The sequence below is a fragment of the Pelophylax lessonae genome (assembly GCF_965119305.1).
Source record: "Pelophylax lessonae genome assembly, chromosome: 1".
Taxonomy (NCBI): Eukaryota; Metazoa; Chordata; class Amphibia; order Anura; family Ranidae; genus Pelophylax; species Pelophylax lessonae.
Window position 1 is genome coordinate 894,775,828 of NC_138768.1, and position 23,781 is coordinate 894,799,608.

At 49.2% G+C, this 23,781-nt stretch overlaps 3 protein-coding genes across 3 annotated transcripts in view; 2 read left to right on the forward strand and 1 right to left on the reverse strand.

Moving 5' to 3' along the window:
• LOC309550973 (uncharacterized protein) overlaps positions 1 to 23,781 on the forward strand; it is a gene marked incomplete at both ends in the record, with an annotated part of 360,984 nt that overhangs the window by 279,724 nt on the left and 57,479 nt on the right. The window lies entirely within an intron of this gene.
• The window catches only part of TLN1 (talin 1), a 510,560-nt gene that overhangs the window by 242,819 nt on the left and 243,960 nt on the right, over positions 1 to 23,781 (forward strand). The window lies entirely within an intron of this gene.
• The window catches only part of CREB3 (cAMP responsive element binding protein 3), a 22,636-nt gene continuing 12,571 nt past the window's right edge, over positions 13,717 to 23,781 (reverse strand). The window contains exons 6-7 of the mRNA XM_082250297.1: positions 21,468 to 21,582; positions 13,717 to 14,206 (exon numbers count right to left, since the gene is read on the reverse strand). Of these exons, the coding sequence (XP_082106423.1) occupies positions 13,782 to 14,206; positions 21,468 to 21,582 (540 nt within the window). The 3' untranslated portion in view covers positions 13,717 to 13,781. The remainder of the gene's footprint in view (positions 14,207 to 21,467; positions 21,583 to 23,781) is intronic.

The following is a 23,781-nucleotide window of genomic DNA, read 5'->3' on the forward strand; positions in this document are numbered from 1 at the left end:
TGAAGAGCACCTCGAGAGTTCATTGAGAACCGCTCCTCCATCCATCCATCCAACCAGATATCGATGCGTTAGTCAGAATCCGTTTCACATATCGCACTTGTTTTATGTTTTCTTTTACTTTTATAATAAAAAATTACAAAAAAAAAATGTTTTATTCCTCCGATCGGTCCATTATCTATATCAGTGATCGTTATCATCCTCTCACCAGCTCTCCCTATTGTTACTGTATGTTATGTGTGGCCCAAGACAGGTCCTCCACTTCCAATGTGGCCTAAAACAGGTCCTCTTCTTCCAATGTGGCCCAGGAAGGTCACAAGGCTATCACCCCCACCATCTCCTCACATGTGGCATCTGCTGTCACCACCCTCCTGTGTGCTTTAATACTGCAGCCTCTCACTCCTCCTGTCTCCATGTAGTGGTGTCTCTGCAGCCTCTCACTCCTCCTGTTTCCCATGTGGTCGTGTCTCTGCAGTCTCTCACTCCTGTCTCCCATTTGATGGTGTCTCTGCAGCCTCTCACTCCTCCTGTCTCCTATGTGGTGGTGTCTCTGCAGCCCCTCACTCCTCCTGTCTCCTATGTGGTGGTGTCTCTGCAGCCCCTTAATACTCTCTCCCATGTGAGGTCTCTGCAGCCTCTCACTTCTCCTCCTGTCTCCCCATTTGGTGGTGTCTCTGCAGCCTCTCACCCCTATACCAACAATGATTAAATCCTAGTACCTTTTCACCCCTTCTTTTTTCCATGCGGGATGTGTCTGCAACCTGTTACCCTATCCTCTTTCTTGTGGCTTTGTCCCTCACTCCTCCTCTCTCGCTTGTGACTGTAGCCTCTCAACCCTTTACCGCTTTCATGTGGCCCTGTCTCTGCAGCCTCTCACCCCTTTCCCACGTGACCATGTCTCTGCAGACTCTCATTGTGCCCTGTCTGTACCTCTCGTAACTTCAACATTGGGGGGGGGGGGGGGGCGTGTGGTCGGTCACTGGTTCACTTACACCAGCAGGGAGGGTATGAAGATGAAAGACAGTAATGGTGGTGTAGCCCCTCGTGGGGGTTAGGCTTTGGTACCCGAGTGTCGCTACAAAGGAGATCAAATACAATGGAGGGCATTTGATAATTATCACACAGCAAAGTAATGTGCAACAGGATCAGCGAGACAGATGGTGCCTCCGATCCATTAGAAAGAGTCATAAATTCCTCCTTTAGCTGCTCTGAAGTCGCCCTATGACAGGATGACACCTGACCCTGACCACATTTCATAATCTTGTCTCTTCGGGGGAAGAGTCTGCCTCATCTTCAGTGATACAAACAAAAGGAGTTCCCCTGGTTGGCAGGACTTTTAAGGCAAACAGACATCCGAAAAAGTGGAGCAAATATGTAAGAAATCTATACATTTTAATAATCAAGCATGATAAAAAGCATTCTTCAGTGATAAATCTGTTGCAGCTGACTGCCCGGGAAAACAGAAGCACAGGCCCCAAATATACTGTAAGCCTCTAGAAGCACAGGCCCCAAATATATTGTAAGCCTCTATATGGCAGAGACTACACGGGAGGTAGTCTGATTTGCCTGATAAATATCCTCCCCCATTTCTCTTTCGTTCATTGGCGGATACAGCTCCTTATTTTCTTGACCATTGGATAATACTGCCCCCTACAGGAGTAGAACACGTGGCAGGAAGAAGCTTGACCACGCCAATACTCCCACTCTCAGCTATAGGCACTTTTTTTTTCTGCCTAGTCAGGAGTAAGGACCTAGTTCCTTGCTGGGATCTCTGGTCCTGGCAATTTTTTCCTATCTTTGTTATTTTGTTCCTGTGAGAATCTACAATCAACTGCTGGACTGGGCGACTGACTGGATAATCTAGATCCAGAGGGTCCCCGCAGTGGGGCCAGCGAGTGCGCGCAGGCCTCAGCTCTGCGCTAGGTCTGCAGCAACATAGCCCCACTGGACAGGGGCTGACCCGCAAGTTAAATGGCTCGCGAGGGTGCATATGACCTGGTGCCGACCTGCTAAGTCGCAGCGTTCCACCTGGCCGACCCCCCCCCCCCCCTTTCCGATGGAGCGGTGGTCTGTCAGGATCGGTGCCCACCTTGTTCCTGGTATGGTAAGTAGCTGTCCCCCCTCTTCCCCTGGAGGGTTTTGGGGAAACGGTGGGACCCCCAGGTCCCCTCCTTCCCCCCAGCCCCTCTAAAATTTTGTTGGTCACTGTGGGTCTTCCGGCCCCCCCCCCCTTCCTTGGTGAGGTTATGACCTGGCTTTTTCAACATGCTTCTAAGGGGGGCTTGTTGGAGTTGCTGCTGGCCGGGTTTTTCCTGGTGTGCAGCGGGGGGGTTGAGCAGGGTTCCTTGCCACCCTGGGGGTTGATGATTAGGGCAGGGATGTCCTTTGGACTCCCTGCTGCAGTTGTTGGGCTGGGGGAGTAGATGGTTTAGCATTCACGCCTCACGTGGATAGATCCGGCCAAAAATTTAGGCTGAGGCTTACTGGTCGCGAGCTATGTGGGACGACACCAGTGAGGGTGGCTGAAGCCTCAACCCTCTGTTTTGGCATCTGCCCTCCCCTCCGCTGCCCCTGGGTGGTTGGCTCCACTGGGGCTCGCGCTCAAGAAAATTTAGGCCAAGGCTTGCGGCCTACTAGGCCATGGGGCCGAGTCGGGCACCTCCGTTGGGGGGGCAGCTGCAGTGAGGTTTGCTGGAGCCCCCACTCTTCTTTTGGGCATCTGCCTAGCTGGGATCCATGCACTTGTGGCTGGGCCTCCACAAAAATGTAGGCCGCAGCCTACTAGGCTAGCTTGTTGCCTCCCTTGGAAAGGGTGGCGCTGTGGGGGGCGGTTTGTTTTTTGATAGCCATGCCGCCGTTATTGTGTAGGGCACCTGCCCCTTTTTAGTGCTGCGGGACCATCAGGGTACCCTGCCTGTGCGTCACGGCGGGTGGCCCCCTTTTAAGGGGGCTATTTCCTATTATGCTGGCCTTAATGAAGGGGCTCAGAGGGCGACATGAAGGGACGCCTTCACTGGTATCTGGGGTAGGGGGACGTCTTCACTGGTTTCCGGATCTGTTGACCTCCCTGGTACAGGACAAGTTGGTGCACAAAGTCATTCGGTCCAAATACAAGATCGAGTTTCGGTCCTATCCTCTGGAAAGGTTCTTCCCTTCCAACCTGCACTTGTCCCCAGATAGCTTATTAGCCCCAATGCATCCAATTCTGGACCTCAAGGCGCTAAACTGCTTTGTGCGGGTAGAGAAGTTCTGTATAGAGTCCATGCGCACAGTAGTGGCGTCCCTACATCGGGGATTTTCTCTCTTCTATCAACATCAAGGATGCCTACCTTCGCATTCCAATATGCGCCAGTCACCAGCGCTTCTTTCGCTTTGCCATGGGAGAGGAGCATTATCAATTTGTGGCGTTACCCTTTGGTCTCGCCGCTGCTCCTTGGGCCTTCACAAAAGTGTTGGCCCCAGTGCTAGCATTGTTGCGTCAGCGGGGGATCGCGATACTGGGGTACCTGGACCATCTTTTCTGCGAGCGGAGCTTCCGACTGCTCTGATGGACAACTTGGAGATTACTCTGCGGGAGTTCGGTTGGATTCTGAACCTTCAGAAGTCTGCTCTGGTTCCATCCACAAAACTGGACTATCTGGGTCTGACTCTGGACTTGATCTCAGCCAGAGTGTTACTTAGTTATAGTGAGGTTGAAAAAAGACATCAGTCAATCCAGTTCAACCCATAGTGTGTGTGTGTTTGCTGCTAACCGTACTTTGTATACCACTTTATGTTGTGGTCTTTAAGGTGCCGATCTAATAGTTTTTTGAAGCTATCGATGCTCCCTGCTGATACCACTGCTTGTGGAAGAGAATTCCACATCCTTACCGCCCTTACAGTGAAGAACCCCTTACGTATTTTAAGGTTAAACCGTTTTTCCTCCAGTTTTAGTGAGTGGCCACGTGTCTTATTGTATCTCCTCTCTCTGAATAGTTTGTTCCTTATGCTTTGTTCCTTATGCTAGGATCACCAGTACAGTATTTGTACATTGATATCATATCCCCCCCCCCCCCCCAATCATCTCTTCTCCAGAGAGAATAAGTTCAGTGCTTGTAGTCTTTCCTCATAGCTCTGTGGTTCTTAACTCCAGTCCTCAGGACCCACTAGCAGGCCAGGTTTGCAAGATAACTGAAATACATCACAGGTGATATAATTTGCTGCTCAGTGATTGCAGTACTCTAGTCTGCTTCTCCCCAAGATAATACTTTAACCACTTAAGCCTCGGAGGATTTGGCTGCTCAAAGACCAGGGCCTATTTTGCGATACGGCACTGCGTGACTTTAATGGACAATTGTGCGGTTGTGCAACGCTGTACCCAAATTAAATTGATGTCCTTTTTTTTTCCCCCACAAACAGAGCTTTCTTTTGGCGGTATTTGATCACCTATGTGATTTTTACTTTTTGCGCTATAAACAAAAAAAGAGCGACAATTTTGAAAAAATAACTATTTTTCTCATTTTTTTATATGAAATTCTCAAAAAAAATGTAAAATTCAAAATGTTTTAACATTTTAGGCCAATTTGTTTTCTGCTACATATTTTTGGTAATAAAAATCGCAATAAGCATATTTTGATTGGTTTGCACAAAAGTTATTGTGTTTACTAACTACGGGAAAGATTTATGTCATTTTTATTGTATTTTTTTTTTTTAACTAGTAATGGCGGCGATCTGCGATTTTTTTTTTTTTTTTTTTTTTTTTTTGCGGGACTGCGACATTGGGGCAGACAGATCGGACCCCTGACTGATATTTTTGACACTTTTGGGGGTTCCAGTGACATTACTGCAGTAATCAGTGCTATAAATATGCACTGTTACTGTAAAAATGACACTGGCAGAAAAGGGGTTAACTTTATTCGTGATGCAGGGGTTAAGTGTGTCCCTAGGGGTGTGATTCTAACTGTCAAGGGGCGTGGCTTGTGATGTAACCACAGAGACATACGATCATACATAGCAGGATCATATGATCTCTGCAGTTACATCAGGGAGAATGACAGACGGCTTTGTTTACATCAGCCGCCTGCCTTTCTCCCTCTCCAGCGAGATCGCGACTGACCGGAGGACATCGGAGCTGCCGGTCACTCGCACGGGGATGTTAGGGAACGAGCGGGGGTGGGAGCGTGCCTCCGGCGGCGCGCGCTCGCCCCCTAGAGGTTCGTGGGCGAGCGACGTACTGATACGTCTCTTTGCCCAGGAGGGGCTGACCGCCGCAGTATATAGTCGTGCGGCGATCGGCAAGTGGTTAAATCTGACGTGTTAGTGGGTCCTAAGGACAGGAGTTGAGAACCATTGTCATAGCTGATGTCCTCCATTCCCCTAATTATTTTTGTTGTCCTTCTCTGGACTCTTTCCAGTTCCAGCACATCCTTCCTGAGGACCGGTGCCCAGAACTGGACAGAATACTCCAGATGTGGCCGGACCAGAGTCTTGTAGAGAGGGAGAATAATCTCTTTATTTCTGGAATGAATCCCCTTTTTTATACATCCCAGTATTCTGTTGGCTTTGCTTGCAGCGGCTTGGCATTACATGCCACTGCCAAGCCTGTTGTCCCCTAGGACCCCCAGGTCCTTTTCCATCCTAGATTCACCCAGAGCCCCCCCCCCTAGTGAGTAGCTTGCGTTCGTATTTCTGACACCCAAGTGCATTATCTTACATTTTTCAACCTTAAACCTCATCTGCCATGTAGTTGTCCAGATCCTTGGGGGACCCCACTTTCCACACCCGACTAATCCAAGTACTCCCCATTTATCACCACCCTCTGGACTCGCACCTGGAGCCAGATCTTTATGCAGGTACCCACTCTATGGTCCATACCTACATACCTTAGTTTGTACAGTAAGCGTTTGTGGGGAACGGTGTCAAATGCCTTTGCAAAGTCCAGATACGCCACATCCACAGACCTTCCTTTATCCAGATACGCCACATCCACAGACCTTCCTTTATCCAGATACACCACAGGCTTACCTTTATCTAGGTGGCAGCTCACTTATTCATAGAAGGTTAATAGATTGGTTAAGCAAGAACGATTTTTCATGAATCCATGCTGATTACTACTAATACCATTTTCATTACTAAAGTCTTATCATCCCCTCGAAAATTTTGTAGACTACTGATGTTAGGCTGACCGGCCTATAGTTACCTGGCATATATCTTGGCCCTTTTTTAAATATTGGTACCACGTTGGCTTTTTTCCAATCAGCTGGCACCATACCCATCAGTAGACTATCCTTAAAGATCAGGAACAATCGTCTGGCAATCACCTGGCTGAGTTCTTTAAGAACCCTCGGGTGCAAGCCATTCGGTCCCGGGGATTTATTTATGTTAAGTTTCTCTAGTTTAGTTCTAAGTCTATCTTCTGTTAGCCATGGCGGCACTTCCTGAGGTGTGTTAATTAATTTAGCATTCTAAGCTGGGTTCGTGTAGCCCCCCAATTCTTTTGTGAAGACTGAAGAGAAGAAATTATTTAACACTTTCGCCTTCTCTCTGTCCTCTGTGGCCAGATTCCCTTCATCGTCTTTTATGGGGCCAATGTGTTCTGGCCTCGCTTTCTTACTATTTATATTGGGGTTATCGTGGGGTTTTTTTTTTTTTTTTTTCTTTTTTACTCTCTTCCACTATATGTCTCTCGTGTTCTATTTTAGCCACCTTGATTTCGTCTTTACATTTCTTATTACACTCTTTGTAATGCTTGAATGCTGCCAATGACCCCTCAGCCTTGTATTTTTTGAAGGCCTTTCCTTTAGCACTAATATGCATTTTTATGTTGGAGTTTAGCCACCCAGGGTTTATTTTTGCTCTTTTAAACTTATTTCCCTTTGGAATGCACTGGCCAATCCCTTTGTTTAGTATGTTCTTGAAGCACTCCCAATTCTCCTCCATGTTCTTTGTTCCCAGGGTTCTATCCCATTTGATATTTTCTAGCAGAGAACGCAGTTTTGGGAAATTGGCTCTTTTGAAATTCAGTGTCCTTATATTTCCCTTGTGTTTCCTATTACTATGATTAATACTGAAACTAATTGACCTATGGTCACTGTTTCCTAAGTTGCCCCGTATTTCTATATCCGTGAGCAGGTCTGTATTGTTGGTAATCAGTAGGTCAAGTACCGCATTGTTTCTTGTCGGTGCGTTCACCAACTGACCCATGAAATTGTCCTGCAAACATTTAGGAACTGCCGAGCCTTGGCTGAATGCGCGGTTCCTTTGGCCCAGTCTATATCAGGATAATTAAAGTCCCCCATTATAATGACATTTCCCATCCTTGCTGCCATTCCAATCTGTGAAAGGAGGTCCACCTCCCTCTGGTTGGGGGGCCTATAGCATATGCCCAATATTACTTTCCCCATAGTGCCTTCCCTTTGAAGTTCTACCCATAGGGATTCTACCTCCATTTGTGATGTCGTCCCTCATATTTACCTGGACATTGTTTTTAATATACAGTTATACCCCTCCCCCTTTTCTTCCTTCTCTATCTCTGCGATATAGGGAATACCCTGAATGGTCGCCAGCCAATCATTAGAGCTGTCATACCAAGTTTCTGAAATCCACACAAAATCTAAATCCTCATACATTAGCAGCTCCAGCTCTCCCATCTTTGCATTGGTATACAAACCTCAAACCTCATATAGCATTGGTATACAAACCTCATAATTTTGTCTGGTTGCATACTATATCCTGTGTTTCTTCCTCTGGAAAAACTACAGACATTGCAGGAGGCAATTAAGCTTCTGTTGTCCAGCAGACGGTCATCCCTCCAGGCTTGCATTTGGGTGCTGGGCCTGATGGTGTCTAACTTCGAGGCGGTTCCGTTTGCACAGTTCCACACGAGATCTCTGCAAAAAGAGATTCTGGTGAAATGGTACAAGAAACCTCTAGAGGTGGCTTTGTTCTCCAGCATTTCAAAAGGGAAAATCCTTTCTAGCCCTGTACTGGACGTTTGTCACCACGGATGCTAGCCTATCTGGTGGAGAGGTGTCCTCAGCACAGATTGTGCTCAGGGGGTCTGGACTATGGAAGAGTCCAGACTGCGGATTAATGTAGTGGGACTCTGAGCGATCAGACTTTGTCATTGGAAAATTCGTCTTCAGGGGTGTCCGGTACGAATTCAATCAGACAATGCCACGGCCGTGGTCTATTTCAATCACCAAGGGGGCAGAAGCAGAGTCCTGGCGGCTCAGGAAGTAGCCGGCTTTCTAAGGTTGGCAGACCAATTCGTTCCAGCCCTCTCTGCTGTACACATTCCAAGGAAGGTACACAGGTTTGTGGCATGGTCTCATCTTGCCGATGCCATAGACGCATAGTGGCTCCTTGGAGTCAGTATCGTCTGATTTACGCCTTGCCCCCTCTCAAACTTCTGCCAGGACTCTTGTGCAGGATCGAGGCAGAAGGGATTCTGGTCATTCTAGTAGCTCCAGACTGGCCTCGCCGGTCTTGGTACGCCTGGACACCGATGCTCCTTGGAGACTTTCTTTCAAGGAAGATCTGCTGTCTTACGTGCCAATCTTCCATCCTGCTTTACAGTGTCTGGCTTTAACAGCGATTTCTATGCTGTTGAAGGCTAGAAAATCTACCATCGTACTTGGAAGATGTACATTGCGTGGTGAGTCTCTTGAGTTTCTCCCTTTTCCTCCACCGAGGGGTTGAGCAGCGCCTGGCCTTGAGTACTATCAAGGGCCATGTTTCGGCCTTGGCAGTTTTCTTTCAACGTCCATTGGCCACACATTCCTTGGTGCGTACCTTTATCCAGGGAGTTTGACACTTGGCTCCTCCAGTGCGGTCTCCATGGTCACAGTGGGACCTCAATTTGGTTGTCAGTTCTCCAGAAACCTCCCTTTGAAAATATTCGGGAGGTTCACCTGCTTACATTGTCCCAGAAGGTGGCCTTTTTGGTGGCTAGTATTGCTGCGCGCAGGGTGACGGAGCTGGCAGCGTTATTTTGTTGTTCACCTTACCTGGTGGTTCACAGAGATAAGGTGGTTTTTTGCCCCTGTCCGTCATTCCTTCCAAAGGTTGTCTCTGATTTCCATTTGAATGAAGACGTTGTGTTGCCTTTCCTATGTCCTAGGCCTAAACATCCGAAGGAAATTGCCTTGCATTCCCTGAATGTGGTTCGGGCAATCAGGGTGTACCTGGCAGCTACGCAATCTTTTAGGAAGTCAGACTCACCATTTGTACTCACGGATGGTCCTCGGAAAGGGTTGGCTGCTTCTGCTGCGACCATTTCCAGATGGATCAGACAGACAGTGATTCAGGCCTATTCAATTAGGGGTAAGGTGCACGCTATTAGGGCGCTTAGTGCCTCCTGGGCTTTCCGTCACAAGGCATCAGTGGTGCAGGTGTGCAAGGCGGCCACCTGGTCATCGGAGCACACTTTCACAAAGTTCTATAAAGTGGATGTGTTGGCATCTGCAGATGCTTCTTTTGGTCGCCGCTGCTTTTGCTGGCTGCTGTTTAGAGGACCTGGTCCGCTTTGAGGGTGTATGGTTTTTTTCAGGTAGGCTCTAGTTGTTTATGGTTGAGCTCCATGTTACCTGGTTGGCTACGGTTTAGCCTTGGGAATTTTTTCTTGCTGTTCCCACCCCTCTTGTTTAACACTGCTTTGGGACATCCAAATGGATAAGAAGATCAGAAGTTGTGTCCGTCAATGAACGAAAGAGAACTGTATTTTTGACTTGCCATAAAATCCATTTCTCTGAAGTTTATTGACGGACACAGCACTCACCCCTCTGTGGAGTTGGCTTTCTTCCGATACTGCTTGTAACAAAACTGATTGCCCATAGCAGAGAGAGGGAGTATGGGACCGCCCCATAGGCGTAGTCAAGCTTCTTCCTGCCTAATGTCCTACTCCTGTAGGGGGGCAGCATACAGAAGATAAGGAGCGGTCTCCGTCAATGAACATCAGAGAAATTAATTTTACGGTAAGTTTCCCATTTTCCTCGTCTTATGGGAAAACAACAGACTGTGAGATGGGATTGAAACGTCTCCAGCAAATGTTCACATTGCTCTCCTATTGTAGGAATAAAAGCAGCTGAAATATAACACCGCGAACCCAGTTCCCCATAATCCAGTCCATAAATCAAGCACCAATAAAAAAAAAAAAAAAAGAGGTCTACACAAGGTGCTTAGTGCACGTCAAACAGTAACACCCGGCCTGAGTTCTCCATGACATCATCAATGATCATCCCCGGCCCAGACACTGGGGGAGATTTACTGGAGGGTGCAAAATCTGGTGCAGCTGTTCATAGCAGCCAATCAGCTTCCAATTTCAACTTGTACTATTAAGCTTTGACCAAAAAAAAAAAAAAAAACCTGGAAGTGGATTGGTTTCTGTACAGAGCTGCACCACATTTTGCACCATGCAGTTTTAGTGAATCAACCTCCAATGCCTCAATCACAGTACAGTGACTGAACGATGGATCATCGGATCCATTGTCTGGAGAGCTTCTAGAAGGGAGGAAATTACTTTGGCTGCACAGGGTTATGTGTTTTTTTTTTTTTAGTTCAACTCCCAAGATTGCTCTATAGGGGAGTATTCCCACAACCCCAAAGATTGCTCTATGGTGGAGTATTCTCAGAACCCCCACGATTGCTCCATGGTGGAGTATTCTCAGAACCCCCAACATTGCTCCATGGTGGATTATTCCCACAACCCCAAAGATTGCTCTATGGTGGAGTATTCTCAGAACCCCCAAGTTTGCTCCATGGCGGAGTATTCTCAGAACCCCCAACATTGCTCCATGGTGGATTATTCCCACAACCCCAAAGATTGCTCTATGGTGGAGTATTCTCAGAACCCCCACGATTGCTCCATAGTGGATTATTCCCACAAACCCCAAAATTGCTCCATGGTGGATTATTCCCAACCCCCAAGTTTGCTCCATGGTGGAGTATTCTCAGAACCCCCAAGTTTGCTCCATGGCGGAGTATTCTCAGAACCCCCAACATTGCTCCATGGTGGATTATTCCCACAACCCCCAAGTTTGCTCCATGGTGGATTATTCCCACAACCCCCAAGTTTGCTCCATGGTGGAGTATTCTCACAACCCCCAAAATTGCTCCATGGTGGATTATTCCCACAACCCCCAAGTTTGCTCCATGGTGGAGTATTCCCACAACCCCCAAGTTTGCTCCATGGTGGAGTATTCTCAGAACCCCCAACATTGCTCCATGGTGGAGTATTCTCAGAACCCCCAACATTGCTCCATGGTGGAGTATTCTCAGAACCCCCAAAATTGCTCGATGGTGGAGTATTCCCACAACCCCCAAAATTGCTCGATGGTGGAGAATTCCCACAACCCCCAAGATTGCTCCATAGTGGAGAATTCCCACAACCCAAAAAATTGCTCCATGGTGGATTATTCCCACAACCCCCAAAATTGCTCGATGGTGGAGAATTCCCACAACCCCCAAGATTGCTCCATGGTGGAGTATTCTCAGAACCCCCAAGATTGCTCCATGGTGGAATATTCCCAGAACCCCCAAGATTGCTCCATGGTGGAGAATTCCCACAACCCCCAAGATTGCTCCATGGTGGAGTATTCCCACAACCCCCAAAATTGCTCGATGGTGGAGTATTCTCAGAACCCCCAAGATTGCTCCATGATGGAGTATTCCCACAACCCCCAAAATTGCTCGATGGTGGAGAATTCCCACAACCCCCAAGATTGCTGCATGGTGAAGTATTCCCACAACCCCCAAAATTGCTCCATGGTGGATTATTCCCACAACCCCCACCATCGCTCCATGATGCAGTATTCCAACAACCCCCAAGATTGCTCCATGGTGGAGATCTCCCACAACCCCCAGGATTGCTCCATGGTGGATTATTCCCACAACCCTCAAGATTGCTCCATGGTGGATTATTCCCACAACCCTCAAGATTGCTCCATGGTGGATTATTCCCACAACCCTCAAGATTGCTCCATGGTGGATTATTCCCACAACCCCCAAGATTGCTCCATGGTGGATTATTCCCACAACCCCCAAGATTGCTCCATGGTGGATTATTCCCACAACCCCCAAGATTGCTCCATGGTGGATTATTCCCACAACCCCCAGGATTGCTCCATGATGGAGTATTCTCAGAACCCCCAAGATTGCTCCATGGTGGATTATTCCCACAACCCTCAAGATTGCTCCATGGTGGATTATTCCCACAACCCTCAAGATTGCTCCATGGTGGATTATTCCCACAACCCTCAAGATTGCTCCATGGTGGATTATTCCCACAACCCCCAAGATTGCTCCATGGTGGATTATTCCCACAACCCCCAAGATTGCTCCATGGTGGATTATTCCCACAACCCCCAAGATTGCTCCATGGTGGATTATTCCCACAACCCCCAGGATTGCTCCATGATGGAGTATTCTCAGAACCCCCAAGATTGCTCCATGGTGGATTATTCCCACAACCCTCAAGATTGCTCCATGGTGGAGTATTCCCACAACCCCCAAGATTGCTCCATGGTGGAGATCTCCCACAACCCCCAGGATTGCTCCATGGTGGATTATTCCCACAACCCTCAAGATTGCTCCATGGTGGATTATTCCCACAACCCTCAAGATTGCTCCATGGTGGATTATTCCCACAACCCTCAAGATTGCTCCATGGTGGATTATTCCCACAACCCCCAAGATTGCTCCATGGTGGATTATTCCCACAACCCCCAAGATTGCTCCATGGTGGATTATTCCCACAACCCCCAAGATTGCTCCATGGTGGATTATTCCCACAACCCCCAGGATTGCTCCATGATGGAGTATTCTCAGAACCCCCAAGATTGCTCCATGGTGGAGTATTCTCAGAACCCCCAAGTTTGCTCCATGGTGGATTATTCCCACAACCCCCAGGATTGCTCCATGGTGGAGTATTCTCACAACCCCCAGGATTGCTCCATGGCGGAGTATTCTCACAACCCCAAAGATTGCTCCATGATGGAGTATTCTCAGAACCCCCAAGATTGCTCCATGGTGGAGATCTCCCACAACCCCCAGGATTGCTCCATGGTGGAGATCTCCCACAACCCCTAAGTTTGTGGCCATCAAGCTAGGATGGCCACAAACTGGTCAAAATTTGGCCGGTCCCTGCTGAACATGAAGTGACCATACAATGAAGGTTCAGCAGGGACCAGCCAAATTTTGTAGTGGAATTTAGGAGGGAGGGGAGAATTAGCCAAACACAGAAAAATAATTGCTTTCTTGGAGAGTTCCATTATTCGTGAAACTTTGGAGGTGGGTCGTATGTAAGGCCATTATACTGGACCAAAGATTTGACGCTTCAATGAGGACAATGGACAGTCCCAATAAAGTTTATTCAATTTAGACATTACAGGACATACATATATATTTACATAAATTCTCAGTGCAGCTCATATATATCTCTATACACCCCAAGAATCACATGGGCATGCTAAGTGCCTCTTATTACCCCTGAGGGGCCATTGGCCCAGCTCCATAAGAATAGGAAATCTCTGAATAATGATGTAGGACTTGTATATACACCCCAAGAGTCACAGAGTCCTCGTAAGTGCCTCCTATTACCCTCACCGGTGCTGAGGGACCCCAGGCCTCCTTGACCCAGCTCCATATTAATGAGGAATCTCTGAATAATGTAGGACTTATATATCTCTCTATACACCCCAAGAAGCACACAGTCCTCCCAAGTGCCTTTCTTCACCCTATATGGGGTAGGATCACCGGCCAAGCTCCACAATGGGAAATGCAGTCTATGTACACAAGGCCCGCAGCAATTACATTTCATCCGAATGGTGCGGGGTGATAATGACGCTTCGAGTTTTATCCAACCAGTCGGATTTGTCTGGCATGACGTGCAGCAGTTCCGGACCAGATGATTTGCCGCCAGGGTGGGGGTTGGGCTGTCCTTCCGCCGGCTGTGTCTGTTTGGGAAGGTCAGAGGAGGAGTTACTGTTAATGGAAGGTTTGGATTCTGCGGTTCCAACGTCTTGGACCTGGGGGGTGTCGTTCTGAGCACCCTGCAGGGAAGGATCCAGGTGGAGCTCCTGTTGTGAGAGGTCCAGCAGAGACTCATCCTGGGGTGGCTCCACGGGGCTTTTCTCCAGAACAATTCCAGAAAGTGTCTCCACAGCTTCATCCGGACCGGCTGGACCGACAATGGGGAAATCGGAGTGGAGGTTCCGCAGCTGACGAGAAACAACTGAAAAACAAAAACAATAATGTGAAGAAGACAAAACCATTGATGTGACTGGAAGGTGCCAAGAACCCCATGGATGTCCTACAAACCTAGACAAAGGTTCAGAGAACCCCATGGATGTCCTACAAACCTAGACAAAGGTTCAGAGAACCCCATGGATGTCCTACAAACCTAGACAAAGGTTCAGAGAACCCCATGGATGTCCTACAAACATAGACAAAGGTTCAGAGAACCCCATGGATGTCCTACAAACCTAGACAAAGGTTCAGAGAACCCCATGGATGTCCTACAAACCTAGACAAAGGTTCAGAGAACCCCATGGATGTCCTACAAACCTAGACAAAGGTTCAGAGAACCCCATGGATGTCCTACAAACCTAGACAAAGGTTCAGAGAACCCCATGGATGTCCTACAAACATAGACAAAGGTTCAGAGAACCCCATGGATGTCCTACAAACCTAGACAAAGGTTCAGAGAACCCCATGGATGTCCTACAAACCTAGACAAAGGTTCAGAGAACCCCATGGATGTCCTACAAACCTAGACAAAGGTTCAGAGAACCCCATGGATGTCCTACAAACCTAGACAAAGGTTCAGAGAACCCCATGGATGTCCTACAAACATAGACAAAGGTGCAGAGAACCCCATGGATGTCCTACAAACCTAGACAAAGGTTCAGAGAACCCCATGGATGTCCTACAAACCTAGACAAAGGTTCAGAGAACCCCATGGATGTCCTACAAACCTAGACAAAGGTTCAGAGAACCCCATGGATGTCCTACAAACCTAGACAAAGGTTCAGAGAACCCCATGGATGTCCTACAAACCCAGACAAAGGTTCAGAGAACCCCATTGATGTCCTACAAACATAGACAAAGGTTCAGAGAACCCCATGGATGTCCTACAAACCTAGACAAAGGTGCAGAGAACCCCATGGATGTCCTACAAACATAGACAAAGGTGCAGAGAACCCCATGGATGTCCTACAAACCTAGACAAAGGTTCCGAGAACCCCATGGATGTCCTACAAACCTAGACAAAGGTGCAGAGAACCCCATGGATGTCCTACAAACATAGACAAAGGTTCAGAGAACCCCATGGATGTCCTACAAACATAGACAAAGGTTCAGAGAACCCCGTGGATGTCCTACAAACAGACAAAGGTTCAGAGAACCCCATGGATGTCCTACAAACATAGACAAAGGTTCAGAGAACCCCATGGATGTCCTACAAACATAGACAAAGGTTCAGAGAACCCCATGGATGTCCTACAAACCTAGACAAAGGTTCAGAGAACCCCATGGATGTCCTACAAACATAGACAAAGGATTAGAGAACCCCATGGATGTCCTACAAACCCAGACAAAGGTTCAGAGAACCCCATGGATGTCCTACAAACCTAGACAAAGGTTCAGAGAACCCCATGGATGTCCTACAAACATAGACAAAGGTTCAGAGAACCCCATGGATGTCCTACAAACATAGACAAAGGTTCAGAGAACCCCATGGATGTCCTACAAACAGACAAAGGTTCAGAGAACCCCATGGATGTCCTACAAACCTAGACAAAGGTTCAGAGAACCCCATGGATGTCCTACAAACCTAGACAAAGGTTCAGAGAACCCCATGGATGTCCTACAAACCCAGACAAAGGTTCAGAGAACCCCATGGATGTCCTACAAACCCAGACAAAGGTGCAGAGAACCCCATGGATGTCCTACAAACATAGACAAAGGTGCAGAGAACCCCATGGATGTCCTACAAACCTAGACAAAGGTTCCGAGAACCCCATGGATGTCCTACAAACATAGACAAAGGTGCAGAGAACCCCATGGATGTCCTACAAACATAGACAAAGGTTCAGAGAACCCCATGGATGTCCTACAAACATAGACAAAGGTGCAGAGAACCCCATGGATGTCCTACAAACATAGACAAAGGTGCAGAGAACCCCATGGATGTCCTACAAACCTAGACAAATGGCCCCAATAGGTGACGCAGGTTACCAGTTTAGAGTTACAGAGGAGGTCTGGTGCTAGAATTTTTGCTCTCACTCGGACATTCATGGTGACACCTCATCATACCTGGCTTTCTAGGAGAAAGAAAATGGTGGTATTTACATCTGCCCTAACAGGAAGTGACATCGTGATCATAGATTTGGGGCCAGGGACCATCCGGTCCACAGCTATCTCTATGGTAACCCGCAGCCCAATCAGATCTCTGGTTCCCAGCTTGCACGCGGGAGCCCGGAGAGGCACCGCTGGGGGAGGAGGGAGGACATGTCCTGGCCACCATCTATACACCTCCATGGAGGACGAAGACATTTCCCGGCCAACATCTACACCTCCATGGAGGAGGCCAAGTCCTGGCCACCATCTACACCTCCATGGAGGAGGCCAAGTCCTGGCCACCATCTACAGCGCCTTGCAAAAGTATTCACCCCCCTTGACTTCTTACCTATTTTGTTACAGCCTTAAGTTCAATATTTTGTTAATCTGAATTTTATGTGATGGATCAGAACAATAGTCTAAGTTGGTGAAGTGAAATGAGAAAAATATATACATAAAACTATTTTTTAGAAATAGAAAACAGAAAATTGGCATGTGCATATGTATTCACCCCCTTTGTTATGAAGCCCATAAAAGCTCTGGTGCAACCAATTACCTTCAGAAGTCACATAAATTAGTGAAATGCAATCTAAGTGTCACATGATCGGTCATTACATATACACACCTTTTTTGAAAGGCCCCGAGGCTGCAACACCTAAGCAGGAGGCACCACTAAGCAAACCCCGCCACGAGGCACCACTAAGCAAACCCCGCCACGAGGCACCATTAAGCAAACCCCGCCACGAGGCACCACTAACCAAACCCCGCCACGAGGAACCACTAACCAAACCCCGCCACGAGGCACCACTAAGCAAACCCCGCCACGAGGCACCACTAAGCAAACCCCGCCACGAGGCACCACTAAGCAAACCCCGCCACGAGGCACCACTAAGCAAACCCCGCCACGAGGCACCATTAAGCAAACCCCGCCACGAGGCACCACTAACCAAACCCCGCCACGAGGCACCACTAAGCAAACCCCGCCACGAGGCACCACTAAGCAAACCCCGCCACGAGGCACCACTAAGCAAACCCCGCCACGAGGCACCACTAAGCAAACCCCGCCACGAGGCACCACTAAGCAAACCCCGCCACGAGGCACCACTAAGCAAACCCCGCCACGAGGCACCACTAAGCAAACCCCGCCACGAGGCACCACTAAGCAAACCCCGCCACGAGGCACCACTAACCAAACCCCGCCACGAGGCACCACTAAGCAAACCCCGCCAAGAGGCACCACTAACCAAACCCCACCACGAGGCACCACTAACCAAACCCCGCCACGAGGCACCACTAACCAAACCCCGCCACGAGGCACCACTAACCAAACCTCGCCACGAGGCACCACTAACCAAACCCTGCTACGAGGCACCACCCAAACACTGCCACGAGGCACCACCCACCAGACACTGCCATGAGGCACCACCAACCAAACACTGCCATGAGGCACCACCAACCAAACACTGCCATGAGGCACCACCAACCAAACACTACCATGAGGCACCACCAACCAAACACTACCATGAAGACCAAGGAACTCTCCAAACAAGTAAGGGACAATGTTATTGAGAAGTACAAATCAGGGTTAGGTCTTTGATGATCCCCAGGAGCCCCATCAAATCTATTATAACCAAATGGAAAGAAGATGGCACCACAGCAAACCTGCCAAGAGACGGCCGCCCACCAAAACTCACAGAGCGGGCAAGGAGGACATTAATCAGAGAGGCAGCACAGAGACCTAAGGTAACCCTGGAGGAGCTGCAGAGTTCCACAGCAGAGACAGGAGTATCTGTACATAGGAGGAGAATAAGCCGTACGCTCCATAGAGTTGGGCTTTATGGCAGAATGGCAAGAAGAAAGCCATTACTTTCAGCAAAATATAAAATGGCACATGGGAGACCCCCAAAATGTATGGAGGAAGGCGGGAGACCTCCAAAATGTATGGAGGAAGGCGGGAGACCCCCAAAATGTATGGAGGAAGGTGGGAGACCCGCACAATGTATGGAGGAAGGTGGGAGACCCGCACAACGTATGGAGCAAGGTGGGAGACCCCCAAAATGTATGGAGCAAGGTGGGAGACCCCCAAAATGTATGGAGCAAGGTGGGAGACCCCCAAAATGTATGGAGCAAGGTGGGAGACCCCCAAAATGTATGGAGGAAGGTGGGAGACCCCCAAAATGTATGGAGGAAGGCGGGAGACCCCCAAAATGTATGGAGGAAGGCGGGAGACCCACAAAATGTATGGAGCAAGGTGGGAGACCCCCAAAATGTATGGAGCAAGGTGGGAGACCCCCAAAATGTATGGAGCAAGGTGGGAGACCCCCAAAATGTATGGAGCAAGGTGGGAGACCCCCAAAATGTATGGAGGAAGGTGCTCTGGTCCAATGAGACTAAAATGTAACTTTTTGGCCATCAAAGAAAACGCTGCTATGTCTGGTGCAAACCCAACACATCACGTCACCAAAAGAATACCGTCCCCACTGTGAAACGTGGTGGCGGCAGTATCATGCTGTGGGGATGTTTTTCAGCAGCCGGGACTGGGAAACTGGTCAGAGTTGAGGGAAGGATGGATGGCGCTAAACACAGGGATCTTCTTGTGCAAAACCTGTAGCACTCTGTGCGTGATTTGAGGCTAGGATGGAGGTTCACCTTCCAGCAGGACAATGACCCCAAAAACACTGCTAAAGCAACACTTGAGTGGCTTAAAGGGAAACATGTAAATGTGTTGGATTGGCCTAGTCAAAGCCGAGACCTCAATCCAATAGAAAATCTGTGGTCCAATAGAAAATCTGTGGTCAGATTGCTGTTCACAAGTGCAAACCATCCAACGGGAAGGAGCTGGAGCAGATTTGCAAGGAGGAATGGGCAAAGAGCTCATAAAGACTTATCCGAAGCGACTTGGAGCTGTGATTGCCACAAAAGGTGGCTCTACAAAGTATTGACTTTAGGGGGGTGAATAGTTATGCACATTGATTCTGTTATTTTGTCCTATTTGTTGTTTGGTTCACAACAAAAAAATAAAATAAAAACGTGTTCTGTGAATTAAATGATGCAAATCCTCAAACAATCCATGTTAATTCCAGGTTGTGAGGCAACGAAACACGAAAAAATGCCAAGGGGGTGAATAATTTTGCAAGGCACTTTAAAGCTCAATGGAGGAGGACATGTCCTGGCCACCATCTAGACCTCAATGGAGGAGGACATGCCCTGGCCACCATCTACACCTCAATGGAGGAGGACATGTCATGGCCACCATCTACACCTCAATGGAGGAGGACATGTCCTGGCCACCATCTACACCTCAATGGAGGAGGACATGTCATGGCCACCATCTACACCTCAATGGAGGAGGACATGTCCTGGCCACCATCTACACCTCAATGGAGGAGGACATGTCCTGACCCCCATCTAGACCTCAATGGAGGAGGACATGCCCTGGCCCCCCATCTAGACCTCAATGGAGGAGGACATGTCCTGGTTACCATCTACACCTCAATGGAGGAGGACATGTCCTGGCCACCATCTAGACCTCAATGGAGGAGCACATGTCCTGGCCACCATCTAGACCTCAATGGAGGAGGACATGTCCTGGTTACCATCTAGACCTCAATGGAGGAGGACATGTCCTGGCCACCATCTAGACCTCAATGGAGGAGGACATGCCCTGGCCCCCATCTAGACCTCAATGGAGGAGGACATGCCCTGGCCCCCATCTAGACCTCAATGGAGGAGGACATGTCCTGGCCACCATCTAGACCTCAATGGAGGAGGACATGTCCTGGCCACCATCTAGACCTCAATGGAGGAGGACATGCCCTGGCCACCATCTAGACCTCAATGGAGGAGGACATGTCCTGGCCACCATCTAGACCTCAATAGAGGAGCACATGTCCTGGCCACCATCTAGACCTCAATGGAGGAGGACATGTCCTGGCCACCATCTAGACCTCAATGGAGGAGGACATGCCCTGGCCACCATTTAGACCTCAATGGAGGAGGACATGTCCTGGCCACCATTTAGACCTCAATGGAGGAGGACATGTCCTGGCCACCATCTAGACCTCAATGGAGGAGGACATGCCCTGGCCACCATTTAGACCTCAATGGAGGAGGACATGTCCTGGCCACCATTTAGACCTCAATGGAGGAGGACATGTCCTGGCCACCATCTAGACCTCAATGGAGGAGGACATGCCCTGGCCACCATCTAGACCTCAATGGAGGAGGACATGTCCTGGCCACCATCTAGACCTCAATAGAGGAGCACATGTCCTGGCCACCATCTAGACCTCAATGGAGGAGGACATGTCCTGGTTACCATCTAGACCTCAATGGAGGAGGACATGTCCTGGCCACCATCTAGACCTCAATGGAGGAGGACATGCCCTGGCCACCATTTAGACCTCAATGGAGGAGGACATGTCCTGGCCACCATTTAGACCTCAATGGAGGAGGACATGTCCTGGCCACCATCTAGACCTCAATGGAGGAGGACATGCCCTGGCCACCATTTAGACCTCAATGGAGGAGGACATGTCCTGGCCACCATTTAGACCTCAATGGAGGAGGACATGTCCTGGCCACCATCTAGACCTCAATGGAGGAGGACATGCCCTGGCCACCATCTAGACCTCAATGGAGGAGGACATGTCCTGGCCACCATCTAGACCTCAATAGAGGAGCACATGTCCTGGCCACCATCTAGACCTCAATGGAGGAGGACATGTCCTGGCCACCATCTAGACCTCAATGGAGGAGGACATGCCCTGGCCACCATTTAGACCTCAATGGAGGAGGACATGTCCTGGCCACCATTTAGACCTCAATGGAGGAGGACATGTCCTGGCCACCATCTAGACCTCAATGGAGGAGGACATGTCCTGGCCACCATCTAGACCTCAATGGAGGAGCACATGTCCTGGCCACCATCTAGACCTCAATGGAGGAGGACATGTCCTGGCCACCATCTAGACCTCAATGGAGGAGGACATGTCCTGGCCACCATCTAGACCTCAATGGAGGAGGACACATAATAGCCTCCCTATGTATATTCAAATAGAGGAAGACATGAAATATCCTTCTTATACACCTCAAAGAAGGAGGACACAGCATGGCCACCATCTACATGACCTGGGAACACATAGCAGAACACTCACCTCCACGATTGCTCTGGTGTCCAACGTTCGTCCCAAATGGATAGAGACTGGGGAAGAGGATGAGGCAGAAGGAGAGAGCCAAGACCTGCCAGGAGACACAGATATGAGCGGAGCAGACACAGATATGAGCGGAGCAGACACAGATATGAGCGGAGCAGACACAGATATGAGCGGAGCAGACACAGATATGAGCGGAGGAGACACAGATATGAGCGGAGGAGACACAGATATGAGCGGAGGAGACACAGATATGAGCGGAGCAGACACAGATATGAGCGGAGCAGACACAGATATGAGCGGAGGAGACACAGATATGAGCGGAGCAGACACAGATATGAGCGGAGCAGACACAGATATGAGCGGAGCAGACACAGATATGAGCGGAGCAGACACAGATATGAGCGGAGCAGACACAGATATGAGCGGAGCAGACACAGATATGAGCGGAGCAGACACAGATATGAGAGGAGGAGACACAGATATGAGCGGAGGAGACACAGATATGAGCGGAGCAGACACAGGTATGAGCGGAGCAGACACAGATATGAGGGGAGGAGACACAGATATGAGCGGAGGAGACACAGATATGAGCGGAGCAGACACAGATATGAGCGGAGCAGACACAGGTATGAGCGGAGCAGACACAGATATGAGGGGAGGAGACACAGATATGAGCGGAGGAGACACAGATATGAGCGGAGCAGACACAGATATGAGAGGAGCAGACACAGATATGAGCGGAGCAGACACAGATATGAGCGGAGGAGACACAGATATGAGCGGAGCAGACACAGATATGAGCGGAGCAGACACAGATATGAGCGGAGCAGACACAGATATGAGCGGAGCAGACACAGATATGAGCGGAGGCAGACACAGATATGAGCGGAGCAGACACAGATATGAGCGGAGCAGACACAGATATGAGCGGAGCAGACACAGATATGAGCGGAGCAGACACAGATATGAGCGGAGGCAGACACAGATATGAGCGGAGCAGACACAGATATGAGCGGAGCAGACACAGATATGAGCGGAGGCAGACACAGATATGAGCGGAGCAGACACAGATATGAGCGGAGCAGACACAGATATGAGCGGAGCAGACACAGATATGAGCGGAGCAGACACAGATATGAGCGGAGCAGACACAGATATGAGCGGAGGCAGACACAGATATGAGCGGAGCAGACACAGATATGAGCGGAGCACACAGATATGAGCGGAGCAGACACAGATATGAGCGGAGCAGACACAGATATGAGCGGAGCAGACACAGATATGAGCGGAGCAGACACAGATATGAGCGGAGCAGACACAGATATGAGCGGAGCAGACACAGATATGAGCGGAGCAGACACAGATATGAGCGGAGCAGACACAGATATGAGCGGAGCAGACACAGATATGAGCGGAGCAGACACAGATATGAGCGGAGCAGACACAGATATGAGCGGAGCAGACACAGATATGAGCGGAGCAGACACAGATATGAGCGGAGCAGACACAGATATGAGCGGAGCAGACACAGATATGAGCGGAGCAGACACAGATATGAGCGGAGCAGACACAGATATGAGCGGAGCAGACACAGATATGAGCGGAGCAGACACAGATATGAGCGGAGCAGACACAGATATGAGCGGAGCAGACACAGATATGAGCGGAGCAGACACAGATATGAGCGGAGCAGACACAGATATGAGCGGAGCAGACACAGATATGAGCGGAGCAGACACAGATATGAGCGGAGCAGACACAGATATGAGCGGAGCAGACACAGATATGAGCGGAGCAGACACAGATATGAGCGGAGCAGACACAGATATGAGCGGAGCAGACACAGATATGAGCGGAGCAGACACAGATATGAGCGGAGCAGACACAGATATGAGCGGAGCAGACACAGATATGAGCGGAGCAGACACAGATATGAGCGGAGCAGACACAGATATGAGCGGAGCAGACACAGATATGAGGGGAGGAGACACAGATATGAGCGGAGCAGACACAGATATGAGCGGAGCAGACAGACACAGATATGAGCGGAGCAGACACAGATATGAGCGGAGCAGACACAGATATGAGCGGAGCAGACACAGATATGAGCGGAGCAGACACAGATATGAGCGGAGCAGACACAGATATGAGCGGAGCAGACACAGATATGAGCGGAGCAGACACAGATATGAGCGGAGCAGACACAGATATGAGCGGAGCAGACACAGATATGAGCGGAGCAGACACAGATATGAGAGGAGGAGACACAGATATGAGCGGAGGAGACACAGATATGAGCGGAGCAGACACAGAT